General features: G+C 38.9%; 2 protein-coding genes across 5 annotated transcripts; one reads left to right on the top strand and one right to left on the bottom strand.

The window, feature by feature from the left end:
- Positions 1-124: 124 nt before the first annotated feature.
- On the top strand, positions 125-21715 carry cers1 (ceramide synthase 1). Its single transcript, XM_020924825.2, has 7 exons — positions 125-1443; positions 12302-12461; positions 15594-15774; positions 16516-16677; positions 16754-16901; positions 17842-18002; positions 19083-21715. Exons 1-7 carry the CDS (start codon positions 1195-1197, stop codon positions 19123-19125), a joined length of 1104 nt encoding a protein of 367 aa, XP_020780484.1. The 5' UTR covers positions 125-1194; the 3' UTR covers positions 19126-21715.
- On the bottom strand, positions 21708-27375 carry ncln (nicalin). 4 transcript variants are annotated; one of them, XM_020924768.2, is made up of 15 exons: positions 27084-27375; positions 26403-26593; positions 26158-26302; positions 25949-26043; positions 25529-25609; positions 25347-25450; positions 25117-25205; positions 24814-24953; positions 24117-24343; positions 23729-23816; positions 23610-23648; positions 23367-23530; positions 23237-23290; positions 22987-23065; positions 21708-22904 (listed from the first exon to the last, which is right to left on the bottom strand). In XM_020924768.2, exons 1-15 carry the CDS (start codon positions 27256-27258, stop codon positions 22842-22844), a joined length of 1734 nt encoding a protein of 577 aa, XP_020780427.1. In that variant the 5' UTR covers positions 27259-27375; the 3' UTR covers positions 21708-22841. The 4 variants fall into 4 exon arrangements, with proteins under 4 accessions (XP_020780427.1, XP_020780428.1, XP_020780430.1 ...); XM_020924769.2 differs by having other exon boundaries at positions 23367-23527; XM_020924771.2 differs by having other exon boundaries at positions 24165-24343.

Below are 27375 nucleotides of genomic sequence, written 5' to 3'. Positions count from 1 at the left end.
TTTCTCGGAAAATCACAATCTCTTTGGGGAAGAATAGGATTTGAACCCTCCACCTTTAAACTTATTTGCCCCTTTAAAGCAAAATGTACACTATTCGGGAGCGGCATGTGCACCACTGTCTCTTTAAGTGAACCTTATTTTTTTAATCCTCAGAGCAGCGTGTTCAAAAAGAAAGATAGCGGTCTGCGTTACGTCACGCCCCCACGGCGTCTTTTTTCTATTTTGCATAAACGCACGCGGCGCGGTTGTCTCCTTTTTATTCCTGAGCCGCTGAAGCTGAGCGCGGCTCTTCTCCAGATCGCAGCTTGGTAGCCCCCATAGACTGTAGCCCCCCGCACTACGCACCGGTCCAGTCTAGAGCAGCAGCGGCGAGGGAGAGGAGTGAGAGAGAGAGCCCACCGTAGCCTCATCTCGGAAGGATAAAGCCTTTTGATTTCACGTTTTCGCTTCGCCGGGCCAAGTTACCATTAAGTAGTGCTTTTGGTCCGACTCTGATGGGATTTTGCAGCTGTGTAAACTGAAGAAACGGCGCGGCGGCGTTATATAAGGCGAAAACGTACAGAGATGAGAATGAGATCGACGGCATAGCGGCACAATAATCGCATGTGCTGGTAGGGCTTGGCGCTGAAATGCTACCAAACCTCAATGAACACGGGCCTTGTCTTTGTATATGTACATAGCATCTTATCTATAATTAATTTATTAGAGAAATACCCTACACTGGAATTGCTGCCAGTGCTAATGGTGTTTTTATGTTACGTTTCTTTTATTAACTTAGCTAAGGCTAGCCAAAGCGCGCTGCCGCTGGTGTGTCCTGCGTAGCGGAATGATGAGCAGACAAAACCTCTAACTGACTGGCGTTAATGGCTCCTATTAACTACCTAAAGTCTATTGAAGAATAGCTGTAAAGCATTATTATTAAGTCTCCCGTGTTCAGATCTGCTGGCCCGTTATTTCAATACATGTTCTATACAAAAATGTTTTCAATGTGGGCCATGTCTTAATATGGAAAACAAAGAATTAGCTACTGAAGAGGGTAAGCTGGTTAGATAAGCTTGTTTTGCGTTTAAGGTGAGGTTGCAAGCTGATTGGCGGATTAGTGACACGGCGTGGACTCTGTTGCTCCTTGGGCTCGGTATCTTTTAATTTTTTCTTGGGTTCACGCTTTTCTTCTCATCTCCAAGTACCACCATCATGGAGAGTCACCATGAGGGTGCTGAGCCGGTGCAAGTGGAACCCATGCCTGGATACTTGGATCTCATCATCAAGGCATCTTCGTCCATGTTCGGCGCATGGAGAGACTGTAGTGCCTGTGGGCTGGAGCTTTCCAAAAGGACTCTCCTGGATAACGCGTACATCACGTGGATTGAAATCTTCCTCTTCTTCTTCTGCGCCTTTTTGTGGACCCAGGTCAGGCGGGGATTGACAGAAAGTCTGTTCCAGGTACGTAACCATAGCACCAAGACAACCAAGCCTCCCTGTTTTCCATAAGGTGAATTAAACACCCTTAATGAATAGGATTATTGGCTCATTCCTCTAATTAGAATGTCAGTGCTGCTGAAACATGGCCTGCTTCTATCATTAACAGGCTACACAACATGGATAACACTTGGTAACAAATATTTGACAAGCCAGAGCACAAATTGCTGTCAGACTTCACCAGTCTCAGAAAATATTAACCTGACCTAAGACACTAAGTTAGGCTCTACTCTCTCTCAAGGTCCACATTCATTCATGTCATACCAATTCTTTGCCCTAAACATACATTTTCTCTGTTCTTGACACTGGCTATTGTATATGTCCCTAAACTGCCCACTTTTTACAGAGAATGTTTTGGGAAAGAGCCCTGACTCAGTGATGCCAAGGACGTCTTGACACATGAGCCATTCAAAGGAGGAGCAGTTGAACTTGTTTCAGTGCTGTCATTTAGGCCAGTGATTTAAACATCACTTTTTGAAACCGTAATAAATCTTATTAGTTATAGTTATGGTTATAGTTATAGCCCCTCACCACTAGGATAAGTCAATTAAGGCTTACTGTCCACATATTTAAAGTCACTGATGTATTTAAAATGTCTGCCACTAATTGGAGAATGTCACATTTAGTTCCCATCAGGCCAGATGTCCAGTCTATGTCTGTTGGACGCCTATACAGCCCATTGCCTGAATCATTTGCACTGTTACTGTGTAAGTCAGCCCCACTGTGATCCCCACCCTGTTAATGCCCCAGGGAGGGGCCCATCTGCACACATACCCGGGCCTCAGATTTGATATTCTACCATCTTCAGTGGGTGGGGGAAAAGGAGGGGTCATTTGCTCCTTACATGCTACAATGATGATGTTATAGCGCTGGCCTCATGTCTAAATCCAGATGTGGCCTGAGAATGCATGGAATGAGAACTGTTTCCTTTTTTAGTCTATGTGACTCTCATTCAAGGAAAGACTTTAACCTCAAACAGATCTGAGTTATTCACCTCTATATGTCTTTGTGGAGGGGCAAGGTTCACAGTTAGGTCAAAGCAATGCTATGGTGAATAGCACATACAGTAGATAATAAAAAGCTATGACGAGAATGACCACATTAGTCGCTGTCTGTGAGGCACCGAGGCCTAATTAAGTCCATTCTTTGAGTTAGACACATACACCATTCTGTAAACATGAGGTGATTAAATGTCTGCCCATAGGAAGCAGTGCAATCCCTATGAGTTATGATTCCCAGTACAATGCTGTCTTGTGACCACAGATAATGAGTTTGTTTTTTGTCATGCAAAGCATTTTACTACAGTGAATGTTTATATTAATATTTAGATGTTGTTAAAGGTTTCCATTTTAAACACTGTTTTGACATTTGTCTGTCACATTTCCGCAGTTTGATCCATTTTCCTCAAGAGCAGATAAAAATAATTAGCTTCCTGTTTGTTACTTACAGTCACGTTTGAAGAATGAAACTTGACCTAGTTCAAACCAAACTCCACATTTGCAGCCTACAGAATCCAGGTTTAAATGAGAGTTTGTTTTTCGCCCTCTTGTTGTCACTTTGTTGGCAGAGACAGTGACAGTGAGTGGACTTTAGCCTTGTCGACTGAGAGCTGTGAAATGAGGTCAGCACCTGGAGCCAAAGCGGCCTGTTCTCTGTGTCACTGCTGTGGAGTTCATGCTAAACCAGAATGTAGGAGACGATGCATTTACTGAGGGCCATCATTCACATTCTGCTGGCACTCAGGCAGAGCGGTTTTGGGGGTGGTGAAGGCTTTTGTATAGAGCGCTGTGTGTGTTTTGTAATGTTCAATTATCTCTGGGTTCAATGAAAATGCTTGTCGATGGACCGCTTCACATTGACACTGGCATTCAAAAATTGTGTTCAAAACAAATACCACTCAGATATGGATGTAAGAACAGAATAGTTCATTTGTGGCAGTGTAAAGGCTTCTTGTTTATATGTTTGCATGTTTTGATATGAGGATGTGAAACTATTAAGCAGCAGTCTCAGAGACTATAATGGGAGCAATGAGGAAGCAAAGGGGTTTACACTGTGTTTTATAGTTTGTAGAAGTAGTCATTGCAATCAAGCTTAAGACTTCTCCTGATTCAGCAACTCTGAGTAAACTTAAAAATGATCAACAAAATATCTGGAGGTGTCTAAATTCCTGATGGGCTGCAGTCACGTATATTGTGTGTGCTGTAGTCTGACGCTCACACAGGCACACACTCAGTGACAGAGCAGAGAGAGGTGGCTGCCAGCCCGGCCTTGTTGCAGAGCTTATCTTGCTGTGGAGCTGTAGCACCTCATACCCCAATGTTCTAAATGTGAAAGCAGTCTGAGGTTTGACAAGATCCACAACCACAGAACCCAGATCTGGTTCCACCGGGCACTTGCTCATTGTTGTGCATTAGAGCCACAGAGAGAAACTCAATATAGGATTTGTGGTCAGAGGAAGTGCCATCCGCTCAGCTAAAAGTGCTCACTCAGGTGAAAGCGGCTTGTAATTTTGACACTGATTGCTTTGCAAATTATTGAGCTGATGTTTGAATGTTTTAGTAACATCCTCATGACTAGGCCCATGTGTTTGTCATCTCATGGCATTAACCTGTGCCCTGATGTGTGCTACAGTGCCTTACATTATATATAATGCATAAGACTTCAGAATCTGCATATCTGTTATAAGTAGGCTAAGCTTACATGCAGTCCTCCTGATTTGTCTTTCACTTGAGTATGTTTGAGGTACTGTTGCTTGTTACATTTTCAATAGTAACTGGCATGCCTCATGTTTTATTGTTTTATTTATATAGTTTTAACCTGGAAACAGAGTATGTGTTTTGGTGTCTTAGGTCTCCAGTTAGTGCAGCCCTTTGATACCCCATCTATGTGGACACTCTTATATGTGTTTGTATTCTTACACATTTGCAACTGTTATACTGTTATAACTGTTATTTGAGTTTTTGAACATCAGAACACCACCTGCCTTCTTTCTTTACACTTTATAACATTTTATTTACATTTTTGTTCATAATCAAGATTTTCAGTGGCAGCCCATCACAGGACAATGCATGAATGGACTGCCGGACCGTCCTCTGGACTGGAGTGGTTACACTGTTTTTCCACTTGTTTTTGCGAGTGCTGTTTTTTGGCTTATTTTTCTTCCTTAACATAGCGCGGCATAAGCAGATTGCCGCCATACACTTTTCCCTGGACAGCTGTTAAGTTATAACAAGGCTACGTTTAAACTGAGGAGCGCCACAGCACAATGGCAAAACAGAAGCAAATGTACAGACTCACTTTTTCTTCAATCATCTCCTTGTCATTGACAGTGTCTGTTTTATTTAAATAAACCCATAAGTAAAGAATAGAATGTCCCTTGGTCACACTGCTGTTATACTGAAGCTTTTAGCTCATTGCTATAGCAGCAGTGCCATGAATCGTCACATTTTCTCCCTTCACTGCCCCTTGCCACCAACATGTGATGTTCTTTCCTGTAAACACTGCAAACAGCTCGTTTGTGTAACACTTTGAGAGCGGGACCTGAGGACCTGACATCTGGCAACAATTATGAGGTGGTTCTGCTAAAATGACTGACTATAAAGGGATGTTTTACACTTCCCTCTACCCACCAGACAGCTTACAAAGTGTGACAGCATCCTACAAAGAAATTCAATTACTCCAAACCATAACATACAGCTTCTTGTTTCTTTTGTATAACTATTTTGTAATTATTGTCTCTTTAATGCATTTCTGAATCAATAATGCTCACCTCATTTCACTTACACAGTTATTTAATACAGTGGTGAATGATAATGCATCTTTATGTAGTAATATAATTAGAACTTCTTCTGTGGCTAAGATTTCTAAACTGGTCAATACCCAGAAAACAGAAGCATTAGGACTTTGTTTTGGGAATGGTGGTGGATTTATTGGCACAAACTGTCCCCTCTCATCTTTATTTTTTGTATTAATCAACATGATTCACTGGAGCTGCAGGAAAATGACTTTCTGTATAGTTTTTACAATTATTTTGAAGTGGTGTTGCTTGGAGTGCATGTGGGCATGTGTTGTGAGCCAGCTTTAGATTATCTGTGGGTGGATAATTATAAACTTCATAGCTGCTGCTGTTGGACAAGACACACTCCCATACCATTTCTGTCTGTGTTGCCACTAGTTTTGATACTGCATTATGAATGACAGTCATATGTTTCATATTTGGGTTATTGGACTAGTAAGTATATTGTGTACAACTTTAAATATTTATAGTTAGTTAAGAGATCATTACAGAAGAGATACTAGTATGTGAATGTTCTGGCTTTCTTACATGACAGTGAATGACAGTGCTTACCAAACTAAGCCTTGCATATTAATGTTAATGTGTGATATAGTCAAAAACATGTATTTCGATTTTATTTGAACAGGGACAATAGAATACACAGCACTAGAACATATTAACACGTTTACTCAAGACAAAACATCAACATTTACATTTAAGTTAACAATGTACAATAAATATGATAATACATGTTTGCAGATTCACTTACATGTTGATAGGTAGGATATAACTTACAGAGCAGCATTTAACCACTCCTTCTGGCCTCCCAAACTTTATAATGTACATAGGTAGGTTATATTATAATGTGCATTGGTAGGTTACTGTAATGCTTTTATTTTCTTTGCCTTCTTCAAACAGGTGCATCTAGGCCAGTCCCTTTTGCTCTTCATACAAGGACACATTCAATTTAGGCTGAACAAATACAGAACTGAAACAAGTAGCACTATAAATAGGCTACAACTCAAGCCATTATTTCAGGCAGTGTTGTAAGTGTGGCCAGATGAAGTAAGCTACAGTAGCTTCACGAGCATCAATATGAAAATATTATTATATAAAATATAAAATATAATAATATAAAATTCGAATGAGGCTGAGCCCTGCCTGTAGTGTGTGTGGATTCTTGCAAATTAGTTTCCGAATGAGCAGTCATAAAACGCGTTTAATGATGTCATAAGCAAATTGTGTCAACTGCCATCCGCCTTAATCCATCCACGCAATTGTTTCATTACCCGATAAAGGTCTATGGTTAAAGTAATGCATTTCTGTAATTTATTCTCACATTCATTTAGCTAATTCATCAGTTTTAATGTTGATTTACGGTGTATTACATAAGACACAGTGATTTGTGATATTATACTGCATGGCTGCCTACTGTGTGTGGCTTGCATAATTTCACACTGAGCATTTGATTTATATTGTTTCACAACAGAACATAAATAAAATCATGGCAGTATTTTGGACATATCTGTTACTGTTTCAGTGCACCCCCACTGCCATTACACACTTTATCCATGGGTTTCAGAATTATAAATAATGCCAAATTCTGCAATTAACAATTTAAAACAAAAGACTAGATGTTTTTGAATGGTGAAAGTCTTCAGAGTGTCACCTGTAGCAGAAAGCTAAACCTCATGAAGAGCTAGTCAGACCACCTGGATCACTGTGGTCATCAGTCATGTGTGGGTCTGCTGTTACACTCCTGTCCTTATAATAACAGGGTAAATAAAGTCTTTATTGTCTCACATTAACAAAGGAACATAGTTAGCGCTTTCATTCATGCTTTATGTTTGAGTGAGCTCTGGTGGGCAGGGACACATTAAACAGTGGTAGAAAAGGTGTTTAAAGGGCTCTTTGTTTGGAGGTAAACTACTACTACTTTTATATGAGAAACATATATGAACAGCAAGTCAGGCCATATGAGCAGTAGGAGGTATGGAAATGGACTGGAGAGCTGCAGGAGGTATGATAATTCTCACAGGTATTGTTTTGTTTGTTGTTTTGCTTTTGTAATGAAAGTTGCGATTACCCCTGGATGAATAGCTTCATTTCCCTTGTATTGTTTTAAATTGGGGATTTAGGAAGTGCCCAAGAATGACCTCATTCATGACAACTGTCCTCTTCTACCCTCTGGGACAAAGACTAAGCTCCCTTCATTCCCTAATTCCCCATTAAGGCTATACTTAATGTCTCTATCTCTGTGTAGATAGTCAGTAGAATTGGATGAAACTGAAGAACTATTTCTTTATTTTGTTATGAACTAGATTATATTTCAATATGTTTATATCATGTTGCTCTAAAAAATTATATTTTGAGAATAGTGTCTGGAATAGGCATGATTAGGTTTGGGTACTTTTACATTTTTTTTGGGTGCCACAACTTTAATGATATATGTCTTTTTAATTTATTTATTTTTTTGGTACCAGGTCGATACTTTTTTCAGCTTTTTTGTATGGTACTGTCACCTTTTATGGTACTCACCCTTAGACATGATATATTTGTGGATCATTGTTACTCACAGTGACGTCAGCCATTTCAAGACCAAACTAAAGCCTTGATTTGTATTGAACACATTCATTCACAAGCTTACATCCTGACTCACCATCAGCCCAGTTCATTCTTTCTATGCAACAGGCCAGTACTGGTGGCTCACTCACTCAGCTCTCAGCCCTTGCTTCCAGGAAGGGCATGGACGATGTAGCTTTGAGTGTGCAGCTGGGGAGCGCAGGGAGGGCAGGAGCAAAGGGGAGTTTTGAGCCCAACGGTAGTCTTCATCGGCATCACTGCGTGGTTGCCAAGGGAACAGCTCATTTGTGCTCATCCGTAGGTCCTGTCACACACTCTCTGTCTAATTTCTCCCCAGTCTTCTGATATCATGGGACGTTATAACCAATAGCGCTGAGATGCAATGAAGGCTTGTCAGAGGATGGACTTGAACTATGTCTTTTTGTCCACAAAGGCTGAATTCCCTTATACTTTGCTATATGGTCTCAGATCCTATAGGGGGTAAAGTGTAAAGTGATTGAATTGGTTTTGTTGGAGTGGTGGACTGGTGGCACAAATGCACAGAATAGCAGAGTGTTACATAATGTCACAATCTGCATTTCAAACAAAGATGGTGTCCCTGCTGGTCGCTGTGACCAGAATATGGATAGACCCCTGCTTTCTTTATGAAGTACAGACCCTTTAAAAGTTTGTAAACAAATACATTAAACATCCCAGAATGGAAGCAACAGGAGGCAAAAGTGAAGTGAAACATAATGTAATTTCAATGGAGAAATGGAGTTGACCTAAAAATATCACAAATGTGACAAACCAAGGGGAATTTGGCAAACAAAAACCTCTCATACATCCTGGTACTGTGTGATATCAGAACTCCGTTTGAAAACATTTGGGATTGGATTTTACACTTGTTTGTTTAATTGATTGGAGGAGGAGGATTTTTCTTGTGTACTTTTTACTTTTACTTAAGTACAAATTTAGCAGCAGTACTTGGTACTTGTAATTGAGTACTTAATCAGGCATATAACATTTACTCATAAGTACACATTATCAGTACTCTTTCTACCACTGCCTATATTTGAAGTACACTTGAAAAGAATGAGGATGTGATTTTCACAGTAGATGATCGTTACAGTGTTCCAGTCTGACATCAGCTGCTGTTATGAGCTGTCACACCTTGTCATCATAACCAAAATAAGTGTGATTATTACAGGCAAACGTCTGCGAGGGCACAAGAAGGTGGTTACGCTTTACAAGGTCTAGCAGTTGAGTTGTTGGTATGGGCAATAATGAGGACTGTCTGCAAGATTAGGTTATTCTATTATTTGCACTCTGGCTTTCAGTAACTGTAATGAGCCCCATTGCTGAGTTTGTGTGTTGGGGCTGATGCGGTGAGAGACGGGGGGTAGCCTGTGCTGTGTGTTGACAGCTGGCTTCTATAAATAAATGGTGCGGGCAGGAGGGAGACACAGAGGACTGGGCGATGGAGAGACACTGGTGCAGCTGGACAAAGTGAGAGACGTGTCCTCCTGTGATCTACTGCCCTCACTCAGGATTTACAGGGCACGTGTCACATGTATACTGTCCGACCAATCAGAGGCCACAGATAGATCATGTGCTTCTGTCTCTCTTCCATTGCATGACAGGACAAGACCACTATTTTACATTTTTGTCTGTGGCTGAAAGTTAAAGATGAATTCAAATTGAATTGTCACCATGAGCACATCACAAGGCTGTGATTATAATTTAATATCCTCTGCAACCACAATACCTCATCTTATTATATAGTCTTATATATATTAGTTCCGCTCTAAAGTGAATGGACTGTAAAATTAACTACAAACACCCGAAGTGCCAAATGTCACCTTCCCCTTTTTAAAAACATTACTCTGCCTTTTCTTGTATTTTTTCATTCGGACTTACAGCGTTCCCTCACCCACTTCCTTCCCTTATTGCTGTGTGACTCTTACAAATGTGCACACATGTGATGAGGATAAAGACAGAAGAGACTGCACAGAAAAAAGTAACTTGTAAGATTTACTAGAAAAAAATCCTCATAACAATTTGCACTAGCACTTTTTAAGTAAATTTTACAGCTATAATATCGGGTACAATTTACCTGTCAGTATTAAGTAAAATGCACTTACCACGTCATGAAATTACTGAATAACTGTTATTCACATTTTTTAAAAGTTAGAAGTTATATTTATGTAAATAAATTAAGTAAAATATATAAAATATTGTCATAATTAATTGCATTGCTACTGTGAAATAATTAAGTAAATATTATATGTCTAGTATATATACTGAACTTCAATTTTTATATAGTGCTTTTCCACCTTCAAGGCATGCAAAGCACTTTACTACAAGAAACCACTTACCCATTCACACACACCAATGCAAGCAGACACTGGGGGCAAGGTGGGTTAAGTGTCTTGCTCAAGGACACAACTACAGCATTCATTTCTGGGAGAGGTTTTCAAATTTGGGATTCAAACCCCCAACCTTTGGACCAGTGGACAAACGCTCTTACAACTGAGCTACCAGCCCCAAATATGTAGCTACTGAGTGCTGAGACTTATTTAGAAGAACTTTGGTATTACTTAATATTTCTGTGTTTATGAGTAGCGACTGTAAAACCTTTAAAACGTATTGGTGATTATATAGTAGAACTTACTCATTAAACACAATACTTTGACTACATGAGTAAAATAAGTAAATTTTGTTTATTGCTGTTAAAGTTAAAGTTATAGTTCTCACAGAATTATGTTATTAGTGTAAAAATGACCACAGTTGATTTAATATATTTTACTACCCCCAGAAGTAATTTTTTTCAGTGTGGGCTCGCCATAGCTTCACTTTCCCTATAAATTTGTCATGTAATCAGGCATAGAGGCTTGTTGGATCCTGTCCTGGTGACGAGTGGGCCGGGTAACATCAGATTGAAAAGTACAGTATCACTGACCCGGGCCTCTTTCACTTTCCTTCCTCTGGTTACACAGTGTCATTTCACTCCAGGTCTTCACGCGCCTCTGGAGGTGTGCATTTTATTTAGGGTCCTATAGGATGAGGGTTTATTAGCCAACCTGCACTTGTCCCTGTTAAATGTAATAATAGAACTGTATTCAAATAGATACAATAACAATACTGTACAGTACACCGTCTTCCTTGCAAATTGTGAATCTTATTAAGACATCATCGATGAAAAGATTTCCTCTCTGTTTGTGTTTTTGGGCTGCTCCTTGTCCATTCTTTTACAATAAGTACTAAAAATTTTAACTTGATTTTGATAGTAGGGCAAAGGCTTGATGCCAGTGTTGACACAATACTACTACTGCTGCTGCTGCTGCTGCTGCTGCTGCTGCTGCTGCTGCTGCTGCTGCTGCTGCTGCTGCTGCTGCTGCTGGTACTGCTACTACTAATAATAATAATAATAATAATAATAATTATTATTATTATTATTATGGTTTTTATTTATGTTTTTTTTTGTATAGTTTCAATACTATAGTTTCTAGTATCTGGGTATTATTTTATTTCACAAGCCTACCTTACAGCAATAAAAGGAAACCTTTTGAGTCTTGTGTAACTGAAAGGCAAGACTGTCTTAAATTCAGAGAATGAAAAATTATGACAGGCCTAAGTTAGATGGCAGGTGTCAGGAGCACAATTCACGCCAAAATGTTGCGACTGATTCTATTGTGTTTTTGTTTGGTGTTTGTGTGGGCACTGAGAAGTACCATTTATCCTGACTGTAACTATGTGGCTGAGAATTACAGACTGAAGTGTGGCTGAAAGTGCAGGGAGGAACCTTGATATAATGCTTCATCAGTTTGTCAGAAGTCATGTCCTCAACTTCCTCTGTTTCTACTTGCAGTGCAAACTACAGTTGATAAAAACACCAAGAGTAAAACACACATCTTGCATGCAGTCATAAGCTGAGTCATTCACATTTCACACACAATATGTGTCATAAATGTAATGAAAAAGTGTAGTTTTTAAGTATTTGCATTGCAATTCCTACATTTGAAGAAAATAAATCTAAAGAGTCCATAACAAAAGCACTCGGCCACCTTCTATTGACATTTCAATACAGCATAAACACATGTACATCTGGGACAGAGTTATTATAACACTGCACATTATGAGGGCTTGTTTGAGTATATTGAGTAGAGTAGTTATACATTATTCAGACATCAGTTGTGAAAGGAGAGTTTGTACATGGGAGATCATGTTGAATGTGACTGCTACACTTGAATATGGTCTTGTTTTATTATATTCTTATAACTGTGTGCCCAGTAGTTATGTTAGACAAAACAAAAAATTTTGCATTGTATTTATGCACAACAGGGCACCATTCTACATAGAAAAACAAAAGGTGCTAGCACTGACAAGCAATTTGCATTTTTGTGTGTTGTAATAGTTCTGCATTATATGTGGTGTGACATTAACTTAACACTATCGTCTCTGAAACTGTTTGTGTGTCCACAGCCTTTAGCACAGAGGTGGAGGCTGCTGCCCAAAGATGCTGCCAAGATGCCAGAGAGTGCGTGGAAGCTGGTCTTCTACACCATGTCGTGGTCATACAGCTCCTATCTGCTCTTCTTCAGCTCCTACTCCTTTTTCCACGACCCACCCTCTGTTTTCTACAGTAAGATGTGCAACATTTATGCCTCATTGTCTTTCATTAAATTGTGTCATTTAAAGTGTAAGTCCCATGGAAGCTTGTAGTTTTATATTAAGCATAGACATTGGGCTGCAGTAATTAAAATAATAGCAAGTCTCATGAAAATAAAGTAAATCAATTTAAATTTCTCTACTGGGAAAACAATAGACTAATCAATATTGTATTCAAACTCTGCAGTATTGATTTCCAAAACTTAATAGGCCTGGACCCGCAAAGTAATCATGCTACCAACCTGGGCCCCCCACCGCAAAATGAAATTGGTGCTTGCAACAGTTTAAAGTAGGAAAACATTTAAAATCAGGTTTTTGTAGTTTATCTAGTTAGTTTCACAACATTACAGTACATTACATTTAAATAAAAAAAAAAAGTGAATACAGTGTTATAATCATCTTGCGACCCCCCCAACTTTGTGTTTCACAACTTCTGAAGGAACCACTGCTCTATTTTTTATTAGGAATTCCAATGTATATCTAATATCGAAAAAGCATTGAATTAAACTCCTATTATGAACAGAACCGTCAATGTAGATTAATGGTTCTTCTTACAGCTCTAATAAAGACACAAGCTCAGTTAGTATTTGATGGAGAGTTGTCAGAATGATGAAGTGTGCCTTTGCTGTGTCTCAGGAGTCAGAACTAATGGAAGAAGGATCCAGAGGAAAGTGGTGTGGGGCCTGCTCCATCAGACAGAGAGGTGTCAGGGCCCCTGTCCTCTCCCATCACTCTGAGTGCAGCTAGTATACTGGCCGAAAGGAGCAGGCTTGTTTTTAATTGCTCCGTCACCTGTAATGGCTGTCAGAGGACGTTGCACTGTGAAAGGCCCTAAATAGGATGGACTCCTGCAGGGATACTAGGGTTGTTAGGATTATGTGACTAATTGATCAGGATTATTTGTGTCACAATATAACTAACTATACAAAAATGATTAGTAGTAAAATTAAGTCATTTAAATGTATGTATATATATATATATACACACACACACACACACACATTTAGAAGTTTTCATTTCATAATTGCTGCTATTGTTAGTATTGTAACAAATACAAACATTTAAAACTCACACACCACAGTGATATAAGACAATAAACTGCACAACACAAAATAATATGTATTTATATTGCCATGTAATGTTACACTATTTGTAGTATAGATCAAGATCAGACTGTTCAGAAATGTCCCTTTTGGTCCAATTTACATAATTTTTTTTCTGTAACTACGTTTGAAATGAGACTAGTTTTCATAGTAGTTTTAGTATTAATTACTAGCTGGACTTTGATACTTTTGACAACCCTACCAATTAGACTTGAGGAAAATTAAGGATTTCAACCGTGAATAATCATGAAATCATTATGTTTCTTTTCACAATAATCGTGACATCCCTAAGAGACACAGGAGGAAATAGTGAAAATGAAATTGATCTTTGATGATGGCCGCATCGGGGACGGTTCTTAAGAGAAAAGAGAGAGTGAAATGGGATCTCCAGTTCCCCTGCAAGGTCTTGGCCGTGTTCATTGAGCAGCCTGCCTCTCAATGTTTAATGACGGAAGGACCAATCAATAAACATTACACGAGGCCCAACAGAAACCCCATCTCAACTCAGACAAACCTCACTCAAACTGCGCAGTGAAAGTTTCCATTCAACCGCCGTAGATCTGAGATGTTTTTGAGGTAAATGTAACAGGCCGTGCTGGGCTTGTTTTCAGTCTCATGCTTCAGGGTAAATCTGATCCCTGTTGCCCCCCTCCTTCAGCCGCACTACGGTAACTACCCCAGCTGACCCCTCACATCTGGTGTCCCCTGGAAGTCACTGTATATAGTTCACTATGTGGTGATCTGAGCCAAAGAGCATCCATGTCCAATCAGTTGCATGCAGAGACTATTTGTATATGCTTCAGCCCCCGTATATCTCAAACATACTTCAAACAAACAATGTATTTACTTTGTGTAGATATCTTAACTAGAGCAAATATACTCATGCAGATGTTTGCCCAGGTGCCAAGTGGACTTTTCACAATAATGACTATATTGAGTATACTAGAGTGGAACTTATGCTATGTACTACAACAACATTTGAGCTGAAAAAGGTTAAATAAATAACTTCTATGACAAATGACAGATACTACTAGCTACTGCTGTTTCATCCTCTTATTTAATGCAGTTCATGAACATTTAGAATGTTTTTCGGGCGATCCTGCTTTAGGGTTATTCTTTTATACTGTGTTTATCTAATTATATTTTCTTCAGCACTTCAAAATGTGTTACCTAGTGCCAAGTCTCACTTACTCAGTTACTTTCTTTGTCTCTTACGATTTTAGCAGTAGTTCAAGGTTAGTATATTTAGAGTTAAGCACAATTACCTTTCTATTCTTATGCCAGGCTTGCCACTATATTATTTGTGCTTATATTTGTGCCTTTAAGTGTTTCGAAATAATCCTGTGGTTAATTTTTAATGAAAATGAAACCATGTTAGCTTGCCAAAAAGGCTGACCATGCTATATCGTGCTGTACAGCTAAGAGCTACAACATCAACTAGATTCATGGGCTGTTTACCATGTGTTTTGCTGCAGTGCCCCTGTTCTCAATATCAAACAGCAGGTTAAAGGTCATTTAATATGCAAAATTAGCTTGTCACATTATAATGCTGTTACTTCATTGAAAAAAACATATCTGGAGTTGTCTTCTTACACGTTTAAGTTAACCTTTATCATTAGTCTGACTACATCTCCAAAACTCAAAATGCTCTGTTCCACCTTGTGATGAAGTTAACAGCTTTGCGATGGGCAATATACCATCACTGAAATTATCCAAATGATTCCACTGAAGGTGTACTGAGTTTAAAAACACAGTGGAGCTCTTCCTGTTTTACCATTTGATATCACAAGGTGGAAGAGACTTTTTTCTGTCTGAGAGAAGAACTCAGCCTAAATATGCAGTGTTTGTGTGTTAAATGTGTGAATGAAAAAAAACACAACTCCAGGTATGTTTGTGATATCGTAAATTATAGCGTAAATTGGGCCCTTTAAACCCTACTATCAGGCTGGTTGTGTTATTGTGAAAAGGTAATTCTTTAACCCACTGTTTTCTGTTTTATCCAGACTGGAAGAGTGGGATGTCAGTGCCTCTAGACATTGCCGTTGCCTATCTGATACAGGGCAGCTTCTATGGCCATTCAATCTACGCCACAGTCTACATGGATGCTTGGAGGAAGGACTCTGCTGTCATGGTGGTGCATCACATCATTACACTGGCTCTTATATGCTTCTCCTATGCCTTCAGGTACTTCATTCTTACAGTACAGTTTGATATTATATGCAAATGGCTGTAAACCTGTAAACCTTGCAGACATAGTGTGCATTCAAGGTTTACTGGCATTTGCATGTATTTAATTGACACCAGCACATAGCCAACCAAAACGAGCCTACAATACTATTAAAGTTAAAAGTGCTTCATGGTTGTCTTCTGTGACCTACCCTCAAACCATCAGATTCTCAAGAAGAAATAGAACAGGAACTGATAAAAACTAGACAGATCTGAAAATATCCTGCAAGTTCCTTCCTGTAATTAAATAAACACAAAGCAAATGCAAATTGAATGCTGTACGACCGGAGGTCAAAACAACCCTATAATGTTACAGTCACATTGAATTTTGTTTCTAGAAGATTACAAGGTAACCCTTATGCACAGCACACTATGATTAAACATTATTTTAGTACCATATTGCACTACATTAAAATATAATATTCTGGTTGCCTTCTTCTCACCAACCCAAACACTACTGCTGATTATGAATTGTCCTCCTGCATGTACCTGAATGCAGGTCTTTGGGATAGGTGCTGATAGTCGACAAACCCAGGATTGAGCAGATCAGTTCCTTTTAACTTGTAAATGTGCCTATTTTACCTATTTTCTTGTCCCAAAGCAAAATGTATGCCAGGAATAGACAGACATAAAATGTACATGTAAATAAAGATGATTCAGTATGAAATAATAACAAATGCTTATATCTCCTTATTTTAGATACCACAATATAGGTATACTTGTGCTGTTCCTGCATGATATCAATGACATACAACTTGAATTCACCAAACTCAACGTCTACCTGAAGACTAGAGGCGGAGGCTATTACCTGTTTAATGACATATTGTCCAACATGGGCTCTGTCAGCTTCAGCATCACATGGTAAAGACTCCAGACTGTGTAAATCATTGTTATTGTAATGTTCTTGATGTGTATCTCATGGCTTGTTGTCTTGTAGGTTTTGGTTTCGCCTCTACTGGTTCCCCTTGAAGGTTCTGTACGCTACATGTGTATCCAGTCTGCAGTCCGTACCAAACATTCCTTTCTACTTCTTCTTCAATGCTTTGCTGCTGGCACTACTGCTCATGAACATATACTGGTTCTTGGTAAGGAGACCCATCATATAGAAACTCTTTGTTAGATATTGATTTTGGACTGCACAAAATCTGCTCTTTAAATTTATATTGATTCATAAATTGGCACAGAGGTGTTGTGAAGTCAAAGATTGTAAATGGCTATGGATAACCTTCAAAACAGCCATTTATTTGAAGAACAAATTTAATCTCTTCTAGATCAGGGGTTCCCAATGTCCTACAACTGAAGATTTTTGTTTAGCATGTAAATCAGGGTTAATTGTATATATCTGAGCAATTTATTGTGTTATTTAAAGGTCCTATAATACACAAAATTCCTGTGAGCTTTAAGCCATGTTATAATGTACCTCAGCAAAAATATATCTGGAGTTGTGTTTTGTTTCATTCACACATACATCTCCAAATACTATGTTCCACCTTGTTATGTCACTACCATGTAGTTCAGAGATTGGTAATTCCAGGTCTGAAATTATCAAAATTATTCTAGTGAAAGGGTATGGACTTTAAAAACACAGTGGAGTACTTCTTGTATTACCATATAACATCAAAAGACATTTTCTGTTTGAGAGAAGAACTTAGCCTAAATATGCAGAGTTTGAGTGTAAAACGTGAGTGAATGAAACGAAACACAACAGATATGTTTGTGATGAGGAAACAACATTATAACATAGATCAGGAAATTGCGTAATATGGGCCCTTTAAATCTTACAGTCACTTAAAATTTGATTGATAATTGCATAATTATATCTTTCAAGTCATCTTGTAACCCTCAACTTTGGGAACATCAGTTCTAGTTAAATATTGTTTCCACTTTAACACAAACACCACTATTGAGCAATTTAGATTTTGTGGCCAACTCTAACAATGTATAAAGCACTCTCCATGTGTATTAGTGCTATATTATTATCCTGAATGTGTGTAATCAAAATTTCTTTTATGTTTCTCTTCTCAGTTTATTGTGATCTTCGTTGTCAAAGTCCTGAAGATGAAGGAGGTGAATGACGTCAGAGAGTATGAGGAGGAGGACAAGGCGGCGGCAGCAGAGGCACTCAGACACGCTCAGGACGACAACAGCGACGCGGGTGATGCTGGACATCACAACTCCGCCCACGGGTGAGACACAATACACGCCTCTGGTCTTATTTCAGTTAAAGAGGGAATGGAGAAGGAGAGAGTGAAGGAGAAAGTCAAGGAGAGAGGGAGGGAGAGAGCAGGAGGGGATGAGGTGTTGGTAGTGTGTGCATTCATTGGCAGGTTTGTACTGAATGTTTAAATTGTTTTTACTATCAGCCTCTCGGGCACAAATTCAAGCTGCAGTTTAAGGGAGCTATTTGTGGAAGATGTCAAAAATAAACAGGTCATTATGGTATGAGCTACTGCACAGACAAGGCCTATTATTGTCTAATGGTGTTTATGTAAGATACCTCTATGTATGTTTTTAATCCTGGTTAGTTAAACAAGTTGAAGCGAGATAAACTATACTATGTGGTAATACAATCTAATAGCCTAAACAAATGTCATATATTTATTAATGTCAGTATTTGATGCTCTCTCTCACCATTGTGAAATGGTTCACTGTTCAGATATAGATTCGTGTTACTAGAGGACATTGCGTACGTCAGCAAACATCAACTCAACTTAAACGACTGTGTTTTATCTGCACCTATAGATCGGTATGTTTTTATCAGAGAGCCTCTCAAAGCTGTTTCAACTGTGAACCTGATTATTACAGTGTTAACCTTTGATCACCCCTAGATGTTTTTCACTGATTCTCAGTGAAAAACAGTGGTTGCCTCTGACCCAGAAATATGATAAATAAAAGCTGCTGAAAGCAAAAACTATTGATTTTGCAACCATAAACACACTTTGGTATTTTTTGTGATAAATGATCTCTTTGTTTTCACATTTACATTAACTGATAAATAACTGATAACATAACTAAATACAATTCTTGTGTTTAGTATATTAACTCAAAATGCAGCTCGTGCCTCTGTGATGGGTGAAGGGGGCCAGAGTAGATGGGATCAAAGAGCCTCATTCCATACGAAGATGTGATTATGTGTTATCCTTATCAGGGAGGCCTTGAACACCACAGATAGCCTCTGTGCACTAATGCTTCACATCTGCTGATCCCCTCTGCCGACAAGCGCACACGACCCTAAACTCATCCTCCTCCATTGTCTGTCTCAACAGGAAGCACGTGCAGAACGGAATCACCAAGGAGAAGCATCTATAACAAGCTTTTTGTCGCCCCCACCTGTCAACAAGCGGCAAATACAACACAAGATGCTCTTTTAGGACCACTCACTTCGAAAAAGGAATAATGTTTGACCGCAGTCGTTTTTTACTCTTTGTTTGTTTTCATTTTAACCATGTAATTTTGTTCTCAGTATTTTAGAGCACTGTGAATGTTTTTTTTTTTTTTTCAGGTAAAATGTTTTGTCTTATTGTCGCTAACTTAACATTTGACAGACAGTAGTTGGTTAGTGTTGGGTTGCACAGGATGTGGATCTCCACTTGACTGAGCGAGTGACCCACATGTGTTTGTGTAGGAATTTAGAGCTGCTTTATATTTAGAAAGTGGAAAACAGTATTTGGCCCAAGTTGACTTTTGTATAAAGTCATTCTTTGGCCCCTCATTCCATCTTCTACAAACTGGGTGAAATCAGAGGAGTAAGGGAATCACTGCTGTCTTCTGTACTGGTCATGCTGAGTGGCCTGGCTCCGTCCGCTGCTCTCACCACATTGTATTGATTTTCATATCACTGCGCACAGTTAGTGGTAATGGTGGTGCCTCAGTACTGTGTCCTTGACGGATATGAACTTAAAACACCACAGTGGTGTGTGTGAACATGTTTATGTAAAAAGGCTGCTGAGTAAATAACTATAGTAAAATGTTTGATTTTAGCAATTATGAACAACTGTCTTGGGACTTTTCTGTAGTGTAGGAGCCTTTTGTTTGTAGTCTTTCCTCAGTGTACATCGCTTAAGCATCTGATGCTGCACTGATATGAAGGCATGCAAGCTTATTGCTGATTTAATGACAGCAAACAGCCTGATTTGATTGATGGTAATCATCTTCATATTAATACAGTGTTGACAATTTTTTATACGTAAACATTTTTAATTTCATCGGTGACGGCTATTTAGTTCAACAAATACAAGAACAATAGCCTCAAATAATGTAAAATATAATCATATGATAAAAACCTATGTATGCACAATTTATGGTATTCAGGAATGCATGATGGAATGATTCTGAAGATGCTATGAAGATAAACAAATGGTGAAGCCATTCGCTATGTAAGTTACCTTTTAACGTCCAAACTTAACTTTTAAAAGCTGTTGTAACCACTGAACACACAGACTGTAAAACAGACCAGTTCAAGCTAAACCTTAATGTTATGTGCGGTTCATACTTTCATCATGTGTGGCTATTGAATATACAGATATAGTCACAGTGACTGGGTTTCATTGGCTTATTCTGTGTGTGTGTGGGAACACATGTCTAAACTGTTAAAATAAGGGATCTATTTACTCTTCATGATCAAATTCGAGCTCTTGCTTGAATGAACAGCATGCTTGTGCTGCTGGAGCAGGCCACAGATGCCCTCTGTTGGAGGAGGAGTGACCGTTGTGTCTGTCTGTCTTCCTCAGCCTCCTCCTGCTTTTGCACCATTTTGACTTTGTGTAGTTCACGTAGTTAAATTTGTTTTGCTGCTGTTTTTTGTCTCAAAGAGCACTATTCCAAGCTGTCATGTTTCCTGTTTTTTATGAAGTAATCTGTTCAAACAAGATATCCAGGGACCATCACTCACATCTGGATCTAGTTTCAGATGTAAATGCTGGCTCGTATCACTGTAGTTCAACTACACAACATCAGTACTGTACAATCCTTTCTGATTTTAAGTGTAAAATACAATGCTTTTATAGCCTCATGTTCACAAAGGACTCGCACTGCTGTAGCGAGCCCTGCTCTACTGTCTACTCTCTAGATTTAATTTGAGCTAATATTTTATGTTTAGATGGAGACTAGGTGAGCTAGACTTGGATACATATGTTGTATGGTACCATGTGTGAAGGCAGCAGCTTCAGACTACCCTTCTAAGGCCGAGGAGATCAATAACTCCAAACTAAAACCACTAATATTCAAAAGATAAAAGAATTTGTCTGATCCATATTGCAACATTGGTCAATCTATGTTGTTTTAAGTTGCTGTTTTAACACTTGGTTTGACCAGTCAGCTGTTAATGACTTATCGAGTATTGCTATAAATGAATTGATTTTAATACAGACCTATGTGTAATATAAACTTGCCCCTTTGTAGACTGATCAAAATGGTAAAACTTAGTGCCTCTTATTGACCCTTGTGTTGTCTGGCTGAGTTGAGTCTCATACTTTGACCTTTACAGAAAGTATTGACATTAATGCTTTGACTGTGCCAAAATATCCACCCAAGAGGCAGAGGCTTGTGAGTGCTGGGGTTGAATGGAGGGACACTAAGCCCTGTATTTGTTTATTAAATTGCACTGTAATTTATTGTTAGTATTTTTGATGCTGATCGTGCATCAGAATGGGAAGGGAATTTAAGAATTTTAAGGACTTATTTGAAAATGAAACATTCATTTAACTTATTTGTTGAGGTATTTTAAATATACATGTCCATTAAATCAACTCAACACAAATTGCCCCATTTTGTTAAAATTGTATAACATTAATACATTTGTAAGTATGACAATGATTAAAACATTTTTGTAATACAATTTTAACGTCAGATGTTAATGTTTTATTTACCCACACAATAAAAAAACATGCCAGTTAACAAATTGTGTGTCCATTTATTTCAAATCAGATATCATTTCTTCAAAATTGTGTGAGAATTTTACAGTTAAGACCAAATAAGACCTCAGTGCAATGCACAAATGGAAGCCATCAATAAATAAATACCACACACATTGTTGACACACATCCAGGGGGTGGTGACGAAACATGCATGAAAAATACATCTAACAGCATTCATCCACTACAGGCAAAAAAAAGGCCAAGTCCACATGGCTATTATATACTAGTAGTTTGGTTCAGCACTAGTTCTGTAATTCTCAGAGTTTGTGGTGTTACCCATATTTTCAAGGATTTCAACCTTAAACCTAAAATAACTGCTATGCTGACTTGACCTGAATCTTGCTATGGCATTTAAAATGTATGACAGTATCGCAGCCAAGGTTTTCATTCGGTCACAAAAACTCATGATCAGCAAAAAAAACAAAAAAAAGCTGACAGACAAAAGGAAGTGACTAGAAACAACTGAGTAAAAAATAAACGACAGATGAAGAGTGGAGTCTTGAGCTTAATCGTGGGTTAACCTTTTTCAACAGTATTAAGTTCATATGTTCTATAAACTTTTAACTAATTTTTTTTTTTTTAATGAAGCATGGATTTTAAGAAATATCTCAGAAATAATGAATATTTTTCACACTTAGAAGGGGAAAAGGGGAAAATCAAAGCTGTTATTTTATTATTTGTACATTTATAGAATGGGAAGTGCTTCGATTAGGTTAAATTTCTGTTACGACAGAATAGGACAGAGGTAAAGAAATCACTATAGTTCACATTTTATTCTGACCACTTGCCTTGAGTAAATTTGAAATGGTCTAGCTGCCAACAAGACAAAATTCAGAGAAGTCACTGGTATAGTTCGAGGCAATGTGGGATTCAATGGAAAAGTAATATTTATAATTCATGTAGTATTGGCAAGAAATGTTTGATCTTGTGAAAAAGCATGCACCAGGACAAAAATATGATTTTGGTCATTCCTGATACCCTTAGTCCTTGAGAGAGGATGAGTTAAGTTGGCAGCAAGACAAGATGTGACATCATTTGCAGCTCATGTCTGAGGAAAGTGTACTGTACTGTTAGAATACACCTTTAAACTGAAGTCTCTGTCACTACTGTTTAGTGGGTCTTTGTTTTAGGCTGGGTAATTCTACGGACCACACTGTATAAAACACCAAAGTTCTGCAGACACAACAAGGACAATGTTTTGATTAGAAAACTGGACAATATTCAGTATTTTTAGTTAGTTTACAAAATCACTTACCTGAATTGCAAGATACATAACACCCAAATATGCTGCAATACAGACTGCAAGAAGCAGGTCAAAAATGGCCGGCTTGACTCTGTAGAGAAAAAAACAAAACTGAAACTTCTGGTTTTGTCACTTGTAGACTTACTGTGGGAACCAAACTTGCACCCTTGTACTGTTACTTTGAACTAAATATATCTTAAGCAGAATATAATATATAATATAATAATGACTGTACTTTTATAGTCATAAAAATGGGTTTTACCTGTAAGCGTTCATTGTCTGCTTGAGCTGGTCATAAAACACAAATTCAGGATCTCTGAAAGAAAAAGATATTGCTTTGGTTGAGAAACAGAAAACTCAGTGAAATGTGTGCGTGGTACACAACTCTTCACCTCTTATCTGCTTTGACATAATGTTTCTTCACATCCTTGAGGTAGCGCGTGAGATGATACTCCAGTGTGGAAACAACACTGCTGTCTTTATCGACCAACTGTGCAGCTCGTGGCTGAGCTGTGAGCCACTCTACCACCGCGGAGAGCTGCTCCTCCTGCACCTGCTGATGTGATGCAAAGCATTAATGGATATCTATACAAATACACAAATATCTTTATTCTGTTGTCACATGAGCTGCTTACCATTTGTTCAGTGAAAATCTGCAGGTCTCCTGGAGCACTCTATACAGTGATCAAAATAGTATTATGAACTGATGTAGGCAGTGGCAATGTTTGTTATAATGTTTGTTGTTTTATAGTACCTTTTCTGTGAGGTTATAAATAACCCTGGCAAGAGCCTCTGCAACAATTTTTGTGTTCCTGCCAAGCTTCTTCACATCAACATGAGGCCTGAAAGACACAACAGTGCAGAAAGTGAAATCTAAATAAACGTTTGAGTCAAATATAGAAAGAAAACTGTACGTCTCAAATATGTTAACATGTTCTATGTAACTCTGAATCTGTTTTACAAGGGAAACGAGTCACTCAGTGTGTGAAGATGATGATCTCACAACAGGGACTACAACATCAGGACTAGCACAAGGCAAGTAGGTCAGGAAATGTGAAAAATGTAAAAAAAAAAAACAAAACACATGTACAACCTAAATATATGGGGCTATAAGATGCATTGACTTGCAGTAATGAACCCACCCAGCAGGGGGCTCTCCCACTCCGTAATGAGAGGAGGGGGACACTGACCGCACGTCCATGATGCTGGAACGCTGTGCCAGGCGGTGGGATGGCAGGTGTGACAGGGTGAAGGCCGGCAGGCGGCGAATACCAAAGCGCTCGTGCTCCCACGCCAACATATCGTCTGCAAGGTTAATCTTCTTATGGACCATGGAGAACTTGACCTCAGGGTACTGACTGGAGACCACCTGAGACCAGAAGAGCATACTTGAACAGTGTATGTCTAAAAGTCATTGATACAGAAACTGAATGGTGCACAAAGTTTAACATTTATAGTGGAGGGTCCCCACCTGCTCCTCTCCATGGAAATATTATTACTTTGTCTAGAATGTTCCACACTATAGATTGAACCTCTCCATCACGAGGAAGACAAGCAGGTTACAGCACTACTCTATATTACAACTCAGACCTATGGAGAGTCACCCTAATTCACAGAAGAAATTATTGTGTTTTTGAGTAACACAAACAGCTGTAATGAATAAATGTTAAATGGATAAGTTTAATGTCATACCATGGAACATTCCAGGCAAAGCATTAACACATTAACAGCATTAACATTTCATAACATCAAGTCACGTAGGTAGCAGACCCACAACCAGAAAAGTTGCACAGTGCACCTGTAAGTATTAAACCAAATAGTATATTTTGCAGTGCTTACCATCTCGAGCTCTTTTAACAGCTGGTATTGAGGAGTACCCTCTTTGGGAGGCTTGGACACATGCAGATGTAGAGAGTCTCCATTGCCCAGAGTGTCCAGACACAACACAAAGGCCACATTGTCCTGCAGCAGACTGGAGTCTATTGAATCACAATCACAAAAGCCAATGACATCACAAGTGTGATACAATGGAACGGAAAAGTTTGTCTAAATAGAGATGAAAATCTTCATTCATTCATTCCATTCATTTTACACATTTTAAAAAGGGAGGGCAAATTCATTATTTAATTCATTGAACTGCACCTGTGTGGTCAAGGTTGTCCTCCAGCCAGCGTTTGGTGCCCTGGTAGTTAAATTTTCCGCCACCGGATAAAAAGAACAGCAGGTTATATCTGTAGAAAACACAAGGTTATGGGATGTCAGTAAATCACATTGTTTCAAAGATTGCAATAAACTGTTATTTTTACTGTGTAGTCCAAATGTTTTTAATCAAACACATAACTAAAACGATAAAAAATAATGCTACATCTCACCCAGCATGTGTCCTCTTGTATGTGTAAAGTTTAGAAAAGAGACGAGCCAACTCCAGTAACACAGACACCCCACTACCATTTGAATCGGCGCCATATGAAAGCCACTGGAGAAATTTTAAAAATAGATACGTTACTGAAACAAGTAACAGCAGAATAAAATGAAAAAAGTCCTTGATACACACAGGAGCAACGCCAAATGAATCGTAATGAGCAACTACAACAATTGTAGGCAGATCTTCTCCACCAACTCCTGCCAGACGACCCTGTGAAATGCACAGTCCTTTTTAGTTATGCAAAGGCTCCTGACCTGATTATCGAAATATGAATAATATTGTTATATGTGATGTTGAGTTTTAAGTGTTGCAAAATTTGAATATCAAGAACATTACTGAGGATAAAAATGCAACAAAAAAAGTTGAAAATCTGAAAAAAAAACAACAACTTCCAAATAAGGACATAAAGTAATATTTTTGTAATGTTAAGGTTAAATTAATGTCATGTGCACGTTCCCCAAAAAGATACTATCTGTCAGTGTCGCCCACCCCATATACAAAATCTGTTACTGAGAACTAAAATCTCTCAAAAATGAATGATTTCCCCACCTCTAAGCTGGTGATGGCCCAGTCACTAACAGCTTTACTCTGAGCTCCACTTGTAACCATCTGGAAACCATTTGCTGTGGCCGTATGAAGTAACACTATGAAAACACAACATGAATATGTAGTTGAATATCAGTTGCTAACTTATAAAAATATAACACATTATTCATTTGTAATTAAACCTGATAGTCTCGTCTGAAATGCCTTTTTACCTTCGGCTGCTGATAAAGACCCCTGGGATGTGGAGGAGGTCAGAGTCTGTGTGTAGATGGACAGCAGCTCATCGTCCTCCATGGCAAAGTACACTGGGATTATGGTTTCTGTGGCCAGCATCTCTGGCTCTAGCTCCATAAATTGCTGCAAAAGAGAGTAACTTCACTTTAGTATAAAGCCAATACTCTCTAGAACAAACAGACATGGCAAGATTTCCAGTACTATCCAAAGTTACGACTGGTACCTGTACGATGTCCTGGGGGAGAGCAGACATATTTTTGGGTAGAATGATCACCACAGCCCCCGCAGACTGCCGCAAAGCTTTCTGGTATTTCTCATATGAAAAGTCTGCCAGTTTCATGATCACACAGCGACGACTTAGTACCTCTGCCTCAACAGTGCGAGCTTCCGTGTTCAGGATGGCATTTCTGGTACCTGGAGGGTGGTATATAATTTGCACATGTTTCGTGAAATTCGTGAAAAATGACTTCTACGTGGTCACGGGTGAGTGTGACCCGTAGATCATCGGCCTGTTCAGTCCAAAAACCATCACATATGTTCAGAAGGGTGGACTCTAGTGGGTCCTGTGGTCACTGCCTGGTTTATGTTCACACAGAATCTGTGTAGATTTATCAACATGAATTGTATGTTTCAAAGTGTTATGTATTATAGGCTATTTGTCGTTTCATTCAAATATCCCCCTTTCAAACATGTCAGGTGCTGTGAGCTACATTCACAGGCTATTTGGCTAACCCCACTGGCTTGGCACTGGCGATGTTAGCTTCCGAGTTGTCATTGAATGGCTGCCGCTGAATGAATTTGACTCCCAGGCTCTAACTGTCCATGCTTATGCCAAATTTAATCACGTAAAAAGCAACTTGTTCACGCGGACAAAGAGTGACATAACAAAGAATAGAAATCTCACCGTAGGGCTGTCCTTGCAGGTCGTACTGCTGCATGCGGTAAACCGTGAACTCGTGTGCCGCTTCGGCCGGGAGCGGGGACACCAGAATAAGCACCGCGGGGATAAACACGATAAAGGTGAGGGGGAAAGAGGATTTGAACATGTTGTCAAACACTTCACTTGCTTCTTCAAACATTTTGACTGTCAGAGGTAGGACAGAGCTAAAAGTTAAAACACAAGTATATCCTGTCGCTCTCGGTTCAAGAGAGCTGAGCCACCGGACCCCAACGACTCAGGCAACTGCGTGAACTCC

The sequence above is a fragment of the Boleophthalmus pectinirostris genome, unplaced genomic scaffold, assembly GCF_026225935.1.
Source record: "Boleophthalmus pectinirostris isolate CB_2022bp ecotype Guang Dong unplaced genomic scaffold, ASM2622593v1 HiC_scaffold_7, whole genome shotgun sequence".
Lineage (NCBI taxonomy): Eukaryota > Metazoa > Chordata > Actinopteri > Gobiiformes > Gobiidae > Boleophthalmus > Boleophthalmus pectinirostris.
Note: the sequence above shows the minus strand (reverse complement) of the source record. Positions and strands in the feature narration are given on the sequence as shown.